The 12,645-nt window shown below is 41.5% G+C and overlaps 1 protein-coding gene across 1 annotated transcript in view; it reads right to left on the bottom strand.

The window, feature by feature from the left end:
* The window catches only part of LOC138287578 (sodium- and chloride-dependent GABA transporter 2-like), a 633,422-nt gene that overhangs the window by 204,395 nt on the left and 416,382 nt on the right, over positions 1–12,645 (bottom strand). Inside the window, exon 9 of the mRNA XM_069228136.1 lies at positions 4,378–4,490. Coding sequence (XP_069084237.1) covers positions 4,378–4,490 — 113 coding nt within the window. The remainder of the gene's footprint in view (positions 1–4,377; positions 4,491–12,645) is intronic.

Raw genomic sequence — 12,645 nt, 5'->3', positions numbered from 1 at the left:
AGTGGTGCTGCATCTAGTGTAGCACAACTTTTCTAGTGCCCCCGCCCTAATGCCACCATGGTAGCGTAGTATTTCAAAATACGGCGCACCATGGTGGTAGTTAGAGTGAATAGTATCATCATTTTTTACACTAGTCTCGTGCTTTGCACGATTAGCATAAAAAATTATAACTCTAATCCTGCAAAGCACCCAGAGGCCCATTGTAATCAATGGGAGCCTCTTTTTAATGCCTGCGCTTAGCAGGCGTTAAGAAATGCAGATAAAAATGGTGCAAAGGAATCTCATAGATTCCTTTGTGCCATTTTTACAGACCCCTCTAGCGCTGGAACGTCCCTTTTGAATACATTATACCTAGCGAAGGCATAATGTGGCATAAGGGGTTACAAAGTCCTGCAATGCAAGCATTGCGCCACTTTGTAAATATGGCGTGGCGTTTTTTTCCCTTCCAACATCACATTAGCGTAAAAAAATTACGCTAATGTGGCATGGCCAGCATAAATCTGGTCCTTAGTTTTAGGCAGTTTCTTTATCCGAAATCTAATAAACGAATTAGACACCCATTTACTCATTTTTGAGTCTGCATGTCATTTTCTTCAGAATAGATTTACTTTTTGTGTTTTTTTTAGCTTGAGGAAAACAACTAGTATTGGTGATTGCTTTTAATAATATTGACAACCAATCTTTATCTGTTTTTTGAGAAGTGGAGGCAAGTTGTCTGTCCCAGCCGCCCTAGATAAATTGAAGGAGGAAATTATTTTTTTGTAGCATTTTCACACATGTATGTTAAAATTCGATATATGGTCTATACCACACACTCTGGGAAGCTCGTTCTTGTCCACATAAATCTCGAATAGATACTTGGCACAAATGTCTTGGGAACCGTGCAGCTAAGTGTAAATCCATTGTTCCTCTCTGGTCCAATTCCCAGATTTCTTTCAGATCCTTTGATGCTAACACAAGTTACATTTTATTCCAATGTGCCACGAAAGGTGAGTACACTTACCTGTAACAACAGACCAAGCACCTGGCAGACTACACTACTGCATAATCACTGACAGACAATAATGCTACTCCCAGTGAATTACTGGAACTACTGTACTTCTGATTGATGGATTTATATTATTGAAGCTGGTATGTTGGGCATGGCCCTGTTTCACCCACAATTTGACAACAACTTTAAAAAAAAACAATACAAGAGAATATCATTGACTGCTGTAACTGGTAGTTATTATACTGCTATGTTTGTGTTATAGTATGAGCAAAAGTCTTCTAAGAATGCCAGTACTGACCTTAACAAAACTGCTCTCCCATATTGTGAGGTCGAAGAGCAACACATCGACAATGGGTTGCTGGGGAGTTTATGTTTTTTTAAATCTTGGAGGAGCATAAATATGACCAAGAAAAAAAACTGAGGGCCTGATTTGGCTCCTAACAGAGGGGAATACTCTGTCACAAAAGTGATGGATATCTTGTCACCATATTAGATCCCATCATAGCCCAAAGGACATTGTACAAGGGCAGGGGCTATGGAAGAGAGCTCAGTGACACACACATACTCTACCATAGCCATATGAGTACCCCCACAATACATGCTGTGCAACACACCACATTCACACAGCAACCCATTGCTATTTCAACAAAACACAACCTGTACATGCCGAAAACACACATTGACATACATCCATGCCACATTATATGCACACCATTGACAGTGCACTCACACACGACACAACCAACACAACTACACACTCAGCAACACAAACACACATGCACAAGTACACACATCACAACAACATCCGCCAAACAACAATCACACTCACCTGAATGTGATACACGGCTACACAATGTACACAAAAACTTTGGTCACACATGCAGGTGACACACATACAGACACAACCACATCACCCACTCCAGCTCCCTCCACCTCACCCATTTAATTGCATCACATACACACATACTGACTCATACGCACAACTCACAGCATGACAGGTACAGGTCACCTGGCAATGTCAACACATGGACACAGTTGACCGGTGTGAATTTACCATCATTGGGGTGCCAGCATATATTTGCTAATGAATACTGACACCATACTAACAGTTGTGTGTTTGTTTGATATGTGTACTAGTGTGCCCCCATCTGTGTCTGACCCACTTGTGTCCCTGATATATGCATGTCACAGTGACTTAAAAAAAATTGTGTTACCTGAATTTGCCTGCAGTGGTCCTAACCTCCAGTGCAGTGCCCACCCAAAATACCCTGGCAAATATGGCATCCCTAACTCGAATCCAGCGATTGGGGGGTTGTGCTTTCTCTATGGGTCAGTGGCAGTAGTGATGGCAGGTGTTGTCCAGTTGTGTCCAGATGGACTCAGGTTGGACATTAGGAAAAGAGGTTAGGTTTCACCTCTTTAGCCCCAATCTGCCAACTCAGACATGGAGATTGGACCGCCACTTTTTTCTTGGTTGCACAGCACATCCATATCTGTCTGACAGAAAGGGTGCCTGTGTTACCACAGGCATCCCCTTTTCTCTCTCCTGCCGTCAATGCGGGTGGTATTTCTTGGCAGATACGGTGGTTCCACTGCAGCTTTCGGGCTACAAGACCACCAACATCTCAATACCATGGGTGGACTGTTGTGGAGGCAGATGGGTTTTAAGTCGAAAAGTCGATGACAGGACCATTACTGCCAAGATCTAAATCAGCCCCTTAGTATTTGAAAGAATTTCAGCTCCTGTGACATCAGCAGCACTGGATTATTTGTATTTTACCAGTTGATGGTTTTTTGGTCTGCTTGTTCTTTAATTTTTTGGGGTCTTTTTATTTTTTCATTATTATTGAAAATTGTAATTTTGTTGCACTAATACAGTACACTCCTGACTATTAACAATATTATGTGGAAAAATGTTTTGGGACAAATCCTTTCTGACCAATCTCTACTGTATATAAACCTTTTTGATCTTTTGTTGGACTGTCTAAAACACTCATCCATTTACAAATAAGTAAGCTAGTTTTTGAATTAGTAAGTTTTATTACATACCGACTAGTATTGCAGCTCGATGGTTGACTGAAGGATTATGAGAATACTTTATATTTAATACCAGCAATTAAGAGCGCAAAGTGATTTTGTCCATCAGGACATAGACAACCATCTTATTGCTGATACCGCTGTATTAGCATTTTTTGTTTAGATCTTATGTCTTTAAATAACATAAATCATACATTTAACCCTCCAGCCAAAAACTATTCCACAATAGTAGTTATTTAGCACCATCACCTGAGAGTGCAAATTGTTTTTCTCCATTAGAAATTCTTCTTTTCGCTAATACTATTCCATCATTATTGTGAGCTGCAGCACTGATGATATCATTTTTAGGGTTGAGCACGCAAGCACTCTATCCCTGTTGTAAACTCTCTGTGGTCTTTTAACCATGCCCATGTCAAGCCCATCACTTTCATTGGTTTGTGGGCGTGTCTTTTAAAATTTGCTTGATTTCATTAGTGAAAGGCATGCATATGTCATGCTTTTCAGGTCTTTAGCTCTCCTCGAGAGCACAGGCCAACTACTAAAAACATACAGGGCTCCATATTTTCCACATGATTTCTGGACTACTTTTTCTCTTTATTTTGTAGGCAGCTCGATCTCGCTGGGCATTTATTGAGTGCTTTTCATGACTATTGTTGTGTCTTAACAACTCATGCTGCATGCTGCTCTGGAATGAGATGTTGTATCCCAGCAACGTAGGCCAGGATTTGAGATCTGAACTGGAGAGTCTGGCGGTTGGAGTAAGGAGAAGCTGGACACTGTGAGGATGCATAATGGGTGTTTGTTCTGCACTTAATTAAATATGTATATTATGAACTAAATTTCTACTACATTTATGGACTTAAAAACTACCAATTTAATTCTATTGTTTATCCTAGCGCTCCTTCACGAATTCAAGATTTTACACAGCTCGATCGCACTCTTTTTTTTTTATTACAATGCAAAGGCGAAACTGGACCAGTATTTTTGTTCTGATTAGTCACCTTCACGCTCATGGCGTGGTGCTTTAAATCGGCACCCTTATGTGAAATTGTATTACTTTTCATTTTCAGTTTATGTGACAAAAAAAGACCGGTTAGGAGTTTACAAAGGTAATAGATCTCACTTGTGCAAAGGCGAGACCCAATCCATTGCAAATGCTTGTTTAGAGTGTCTGTAATAAACTCTTGTTGGCTGAAGGTGTTTCAGGACATCCATCATTCCGAGTTCCAGCTCTCAATTTGGTCAAAGAATAAATTTCGTGAGCATTCCGAGTCCGATTTATATGTGTTTGTGGAAATGGAAGTGAATCTGTAGAAGCTTTCTGGTTTTGCATTAAGGAAAGAACTCACCTGACTATCCAATCCCAAGAGAATAATCATCAGAAAAAAGAAACAGGCCCAAAGTGATGAGAAAGGCATCATGGAGATAGCTCGTGGATAAGCAATGAATGCCAGGCCAGGACCTGGAACGAAAAACAAAATGAATAAGATGGACATAATTGTAGCAAGTAGCTGGAAGATTATCATTTCAGTGGCATAGCAAGTGTGCCACAGATCCTAATACAAGGAAGGTTAATTGGCCCCTGAAGCTCCATGGTTTCAGTGCCAGGGCACCTGCCGTCCCACTGGAAGCTACACCTCTGTATAATTCTTTAATTGTTAAGATGAGCACGAATAATGCACGAATGACGTTTATCCGTGTTGTAAATGCCAATCACGTATGCAGTCAAATAAGACAATATCACGCTCTCTACTTGGTGGAGACAAACTCTAAAGAGGGCTCAACCGTTTCCTTTATTATAAAAAGGGTTCTTTTGAAATGCAACTCTTTATTGATGGAGTCAGAGGCTCTCTCACTCAGTGGTGTATCAGAAGACTCCAAAGCGTGCATGCTCAGCTGTTCGAAAATCAACTCCTACGGCAATCTATATTCAAACACTAGTACTGTAATCTATAAATTGTTACACACCTCTTAAAAGTACGTAAATACACCTCTTAATGGGATGTTAAACAAAAGGCAGACTCAACAAGAGGTTGAAACTTTTCTTGGTGTGCATTACAGAATAAACACATGACAAATGGACCCAGTTTTTATGTTTTGATGCTGTTAGCATCACTTGGACAAAATGCATGATTAATGGTATATGGAATTACATTTTGAGGAAACAGATGCACTGGATGCGGAAGATTTTGTAACATTTATTTATAGAGTTTTAGTATAAAGGAAATATTTCTGTAAGACAAAGCATATATGGTGATGTACCAAGAATTGATCAAATTTATACAAAATTGTCAAAATGTACATTGTCATGTATTACTATAGACCACTGAGAATACAGTGATTAATGAGATGAATTAATAATAGCATTTTCACCGGCTTCTGTAGTTGAAAATAGGCCAATCAATTCAGTAGTCGGTATTAGGTTAGGCGTATAAAGAGCCCCTCCCACTCTCAAATGATCTCGTTGGACATATGTTTAAAGGGAAATCAAATATATTCAAATCTATTCATTCTGTTATTGACAAGAACGGAGAGTCATTCCATAGCATATACAGGCCATACCTTTATCCACTACAGTGAGCTGTTGTTAGCCATGCAGCCGATTGTAGGTGTGGTAACAATTTGCCTCCGTTTGTGAACAGGGTGAAATGCTGTCATCACCCGAATCACTTAGAGGAAATGTGGTCAGGTCCAATGAGAGATCAACATTAGTGGTGGTTTCAATCTGAAGTAATACTTCTTTTCAGTAATTCTGAATGTGATGACAACCATAGTACTTAATCCTATGGGGTGAAATACCTATCGATGACTTCATAAGCATCATTTTATGTTGAAGCAAATTGACGGTTTCACCTCTCTTGGTTACATATTACTGTATATCTATTTCAATATTTCTACTCCCAAATCTTTCTCCAAGGCACTTAAATGAGAGTTTTTCTTAGTGAAGCATACAATGTTAATCTGTGTGAAAAGTAGGGAGATTCCTTTTTTGTTCTGTCCTGTGAGAAACTGTCTCTTGTGATGTTTTATCTTTTCCAGCTCTTTATTTCACAGCCCCAGCGCAATTAACCTACTGAGTGTGACAATATTCATCAATCGTTTACTCACTGCATGTTTTCCTAGTTAGTCTTACGGAGGGTCACCTGGCCCCCTCCTCTCTCTTGGGTCTGTGAACCCGGGAGGAAAGTATAGATTATGAATTTTGGGCATCATGGGGGAGAGGTATGTCCCTCTTATTTATGGCCAACGTGACCCAGTATTGTAGTAGTATTAACACTGACGGCAATTGAGTAACAACATTAGTGTGCAAGGTGGGGTTGCCAAAATATGTTGCACTTGTAATATCTATTGCTTGGTGGGAGTGGCTCTAGGACAAATTAGTGCTGGTCACAGCTATATTGGGAAAACCCAGGTCTCTTTTGAGTGGGCACTATATTTAGTAAGTGCCTAGAGATTCTCATGGTGCCCCACTATACGAAGGTCAGCAAATTTATTTTGTATGCGTTGTAGTGTAGCTTCTGGTAATCTAACAGGAAGACTTGGCTCTACACACAAGAGGCACAGGAGGAACTTCATCTTTATGCTTATTATTTTGCCCAGTCATGAAATTTCAAACATGCCCCATTAGTTGAAATCTGTATATAAGGTGCCCAGTAGGGGTGGGATATTGCATCTTTATAAATGTTTTACTGTGGAAGTAAGGTAGGTGCTTCAGTACTCCAGTAGGCCCTCAGACCAGTGTAGACCATCAATCATGAGTAATATTCTACAGAGGTCAGTAGGGTCTATAACCACCGAACCCTGGGACTTTGGGTAATTTACTTAGAAACCTGATCAGCTGCAAAGACATGTAACTCATTGATTAGGACCTGTAGTGAACATTCTGCATTAGTTAGGAAGCACAATACACCATGAGCTAATAGTGCCAATTTGAAATGTTTGCTTCCTCTCTGAATGCCAGTTATGTTCAGATTAGCAACCTCATTGCAGCTTCTACTTATTACAGTAACTCCTACATTCCCCACTACTTTCTTCCTTTAACCACCCTTCTCACCGCACACATTATTTTACCGAACACGCAGGAATTACCCAGATGACTACCTTCTTATCCACACCATCACCACCTAACCCACCTACTCTACATGTTATACAACCCCCGTCCTACAACTTAATCTCCATCCCTTCCCCTATTACCACCCTCCCCAGCTCTCCCACTTCTCGCTCTCTGATCATCCCCATCCCTCGAACATACCATCTCCCTGCTCCTTCCTCTCCCATAAGCACTCACCCTACAAACTATTCTCACCTAAACCTTCCTATACTGCTCATGTCCACTCCCCCATCTGTCTCCTTGGAGTCAAAAGGACATCTCAAAGCACATCACAAAAGAACCTATCAACCCCCTACCTTCTTCAATAAAGCCCAGGACTCTGCTATTTCGCTTCTCCAAAGGAAAATGTGCATCCTTACTCAGACCTTCTCCCGCTTCAGTGACTTAAACCCAACCCTCAATTTCTTCACACACCACCATGCACAGAACAATAACCCATCTCTAAACATTATCCCGAGGTACACATATGATACCTCAACACAAATGGGCATGCTCTCCACTAATTGCCAGTGAGATTCATAACTTTGTAGAAAGCTACGAAACCATCAATTGCTCCATTGGTCAGTCCACCAGCTAAACACAAACTAGCCTACCTATTCCCACATATAGTAGACATTCTGGCTTTGCGGTTAACTGGGATAAATCACTAGTGTTCCCCTTGGGAGATGAAATCGAGATGTGCTAGTACAACCACAGCTTACAGATGTAGGTCATAAGAACATTCAATCTCACCAGTGTGATCTGCCATTTATAAAGTTTACAAAATTGGCAAAATGGACACAATATGAACTAAAGAATCTAACTTCCATGATGACAGGATAATACAAAGTGTTTGTGATCCCTTTCGCTTACATTCTTAAATAAGAAGTGAAAAACTCATCTGAACATCTAAAGTGAGGTTTCTTGTTTTACCTTAAAAAAAACTAAACATCACCACTCAACTGTTTAAACAAAATAGCATTTGTTAGGTTCTGGGCATGCTGGGACTCAGTGCTGTGCCAACATGGCTGTTTGTCACAAACCCTACTCATCCTTAATTTGAGGAATTCGTGGCACGAACTGAGTTGTTAGAAAAGGGTGCACAAAATTAAGTTAATAATAATAAATAATTATAACTCCCCCCAAAAAATTAAACACCTCTGTATGTTACAACACTCTGATCCCCTTCAAAACAAGACAATTAGACAATTATGCCTCCTCATTTCCATAAAACTATAACAATAGTGCAAAGTTCTGATAACAGACAGGCGTCAGAGCAAATTTATGCAATTAAGTACAATTTTTTTCTAGTATACGTAATCGTCCTGAATTTTAAAACATAGTCACACAAACAAAGTATACAGAAAAGATTACATAGAAAAAGTTCTACAGTAAAGAAGATAGCCATGTCTGGGGCCACCCATCATTTGTGCGAAGGAGTATTACATTATTAAAGGTCCTGCTCTTCTGCAACGATGGACTTCGATCTCCAAAATTCCTAATATCCAATTATCTGCACAGCGGTAGCAGCCATTCTTCCTATGAGGGTCATAAGCTGGGCAGAAGAACAGAATGTGAGAAATATTGGGGGTCTTTACAGGCACTTTACTCCACTGAAATGAGGGAGTGCCCACTTACAGCAAAATACTTGAGTGGGGAAAGCCTGATACCTGAACTACAGATACAATTAATGGGCTATGGGCAGCCAGATTTCATCAATTTAATTTTCTGTCCCTGTCTAGATTGCTTTAAAATTTATTTTTGGCAGGCAACTGAATTCCTCCAGCGGGGCCCAGAACCTCTCCAGCCCCAACTTTGGACAACCAGGGAGAACATAAGCTCCCTTAATTTTTCGTGATAGGTTCCTAGGGCAAACAAAGTCGAAAGCCTGCACCAATATTACAGTGGCCAGAGCTCAGCTTTTCTAGAGGTCTGCCTAACGGCCATGTCGAAAACCAGTGGTATCAGAGGGTATCAGAGGGGTGGTCTGCGGGAGTGCGAAGAGGGACCTCATGAACCTCTTTTCTGTAACAGTTCATATTTTACATTGTCCATGTCCCGGATCTCAGAACCCTATAGGACTGCTCCCATGGCCTTAATATTATAGATTTGTATGACAGTAGCAACCCTTTTTGAGTGAGTTTAATTGAAGACCTTCAATAGTATTGAGATGTAATGTAGTAAAGAGCAATGGGATCTTTGAACCTACATGGTCCAATCCAAGTTTGGCGTCAGTTTTAGACCCAGGTAGTTGTGGACCTATTCTATAGGATCTTTATCAATAAGAAGTTTGCACTTTATGTTCTTACTTCTTGCAGGATTAAGTACATTACATTTGTTTTTTTCACTATTAAGCTCCAGACCACCCTCCAAACAAAAATTGTTGAAATCATCTAGAAGGTGCTGTATTTTAAAATCAAGAAGTTGACATCTACGAAAAGCAGGGTGGGTATATGCCGGCATGAGACTCTGGGGGAGTCACAACTGTCCACATCCAGCCACTTCACTACATCATTTAGGTACAGGAAAATTTTTTTTATCCCATCCTCACCCCCGCAATATCCTTATGAGATCAGTGATTTGACACTGCTTCCCCAACCTAACCCTTGCATGACTTCCGTTGTTTAACCACACAAGAATCGTCAATAGATTAGAGGGGATGCCTATCTTAACTAGCCCCACCCACAACAGTGCTGCTGGAACTAAATCAAAGGCGGCATGGAGATCAACAAAGGCAACAAAAACACAGTCCCTCTGGGTATTCCAAGGAATACAATTAAAACGGCGATCTGGTCAACCTTGCTAATGCGCAACTAAGCCCTGCCTCGAGCTCCGAGATTATATTGTTCTCCTTAGTCCAGCCCAAAAGATGCACTAGCTCTTGAAGGGGGAAGATCTTCTGTGAGGCATGTATTAGACTAATCAGCTGGTAGTTGCTAGGGACTCTATGTTCGCCTTTCTTGTAGATCGGAATGATCTTAATGGTAAGCCAGGCAGGGGTCATCTTCATGCCCTGGGGCAATCAAGCACCTCATCCCAGAACAGGACCTGAAAGCAATTGTTCAGGCACTTGTTCTTTCCAGACTCAACTATGGAATCGCTCCTATCAAGCATCCTCAAAATCCCCCAGGACTGATCAGAGCTGTTCTACATGAAGTATGCATAAAGTACTTCACTCTTCTCCACCCTCATACCTAACCGAGAAACTGCAATTTTCAGGTGCCAATCGGGACTCAAGAAGCAATCAGTCCCTTCTCCATGAACCCCCACCTTGAAGAGGGAATGTTACATGACCAAATTATTCTCCTGAAGTGCCACAAGAATCCGAAACTCCCTCCCTCCGAACCTCCACCTGACTACATCATGACACCTTCAAAAATGACCTCAAACCTCTCCTCTTGAACAACACTTTGGTTAACTACCCAGGCCATGCACTCCACCTTTGTGTGCACCAGAGCCTTACCCAGCACAATCTACCAATGATCCTTACATGATCAGTGGCCGAAATCACCTGATTTCCGTTGCTATGTTTTGTTATGAGTATGTGTTTTTCTCTGTGGTGAGTGGTACTCTGGCGCTCATCCTTCTAGGATAATGCTTTGTATCACTACTGTAAAGCCTATTGCAAAGCCGGACGTTGAGGGAGTTTCAATTATATTGTAAAGCACTCTGATGGCCTAGTCTGCACTATATAAAATCACCAAAATAAAATAGAATTTCAAAAAATGAACTAGAACAATGGTTTTCTTAAATTAAGGGCCAATGTAAAAATAAGAGAGGAAAGGGGACTCCCTTCTAAATCAGAATAGCTGCTGCTTTAGTCATGTTAGGTCCAGGTGAGTGACACTGCAGGGAGAACCGGTATCATTGTAATCAATAAGAATCTAAGTCTAGTAAGTATGTTTCTTGAAGTAACACAATATCCACTTCTTTCAGCCGCAACCATCTTAACAACACTTTTCTTTCCATGGGGGATTCAACCCTTAATTTCAGAGTTATTGCATGAAGGTAGTCATTTTTCGTCTTTGTGGATCAGCCATGCCATAAGTTTAACAGTACCTGCGACCTCCTAAAATCAAGGAAAAGGTAATCCCCCTTTCCCAATGCATTTTCTATATGGGACAGCAGCAGCCCTAGGCATTGGGGCCCTACCTTGAACCCCACGCCAAGGGTGATCATTAAAATAACATAGCATCGTGAGAGGGTCTATAAAAATTGTAAAGTAGTATGGCTGTAGAAGGGAATACTGTCTGTAATGGAAAAAAAGATAAGGGATAGATAGTGCTGAGTCTTATTGTCTCCCAATAGATATGCTTAATCTTCTTCTGAAGAAGCATTGTAGGGACTTTGTTCTTTCTGATGCAGCTGGCTGCACTCATGTCTTTGTTTGATAGTTGCCTTCCCCATTCTTTTATTTCACAGCGCTGGGGTACTTTGCTAACTTCTGTATTTCTTTTACCTCTTCCAGCATTCTGACTATATGCTTTTTCTTTTTAATGGAGAAGGACAAGTCAAATGGGATAACCCACTCTTAGATTCCTTCTTTTGAGTCATACGAGATAGCTTGGTATGCAGGTGTGCCCTCTTAACTGGATTTCACCCATCTTCCATGCTGCCACATGCACTTATTTCTTCACTATGCAGAAATGATTTCTGGTCAGAACATCAGATACCAGTCTCTTGCAAGTCTGGAATGAGAAGAACACACAGGCCCTTATTAAGAGTTTGGCAGACGGTGGAGACCGCCCGCCAAACTCTATGGGTCAGAAAACCGCCACTCCAGTTTTCTGCCCGCTGGCCCTATTATGAGTTTCCCACTGGGCCAGCTGTTTCCGCCCGCTGGCCCAGCAAGAAACTCACCACAAGACTGATGCTGGCTCATAATCGAGCCGGCAGAAATGTTGTGGTACTTCGGGGTGCAAGGGCACCCATCGCACTTTTCACTGCCTGTAACTTGGGCAGTGAAAAATGCGATGGGGCTGTCCATGGGTGCCCTGCACTGCCCATGCCAAGTGCATGGGCGGTGCAGCTGCCCCCATGGGGCCCGGCTCAACTGTTAGCCACACACTAACCATACCCATACACCAACAGCCACTGGGTGGGAACCACTGCTCTCCTATTAGCTACACCCTGTGCCTCTGGAGTTGGGCCATCACATTTGGGATGCTGCTATTGCTCAGGATAAAAGCATCTAGAACGAGCCTGGATACTTAGCATTGACATGGGAAATGTACTGGTCCACCAAACACACCATCTGCACATTCATCGAGTAAAAACTTTTTAAACTTCTGAAGACCTGCTTATTTTGCCGGGGGGAGGGGACAATTGCAATATGTGTTCCATCAATCGCCCCAATAAGGTTGGGGATATGTCCCATTGCATAGAAGTTAGCCTTCACTGTGGCCAAATCCTCCACCTGGGGGAAAACGATGTAGCTGCACATGTGTTTAATCAGGGCAGACAACACTCTTGTCAGCACTATTGAGAACATTAGCTGTGACATTTCTGCTGCCAAGCCCACTGTCAC

This window comes from Pleurodeles waltl, chromosome 4_1 (genome assembly GCF_031143425.1).
Source record: "Pleurodeles waltl isolate 20211129_DDA chromosome 4_1, aPleWal1.hap1.20221129, whole genome shotgun sequence".
Classification (NCBI taxonomy): Eukaryota; Metazoa; Chordata; class Amphibia; order Caudata; family Salamandridae; genus Pleurodeles; species Pleurodeles waltl.
Note: the sequence above shows the minus strand (reverse complement) of the source record. Positions and strands in the feature narration are given on the sequence as shown.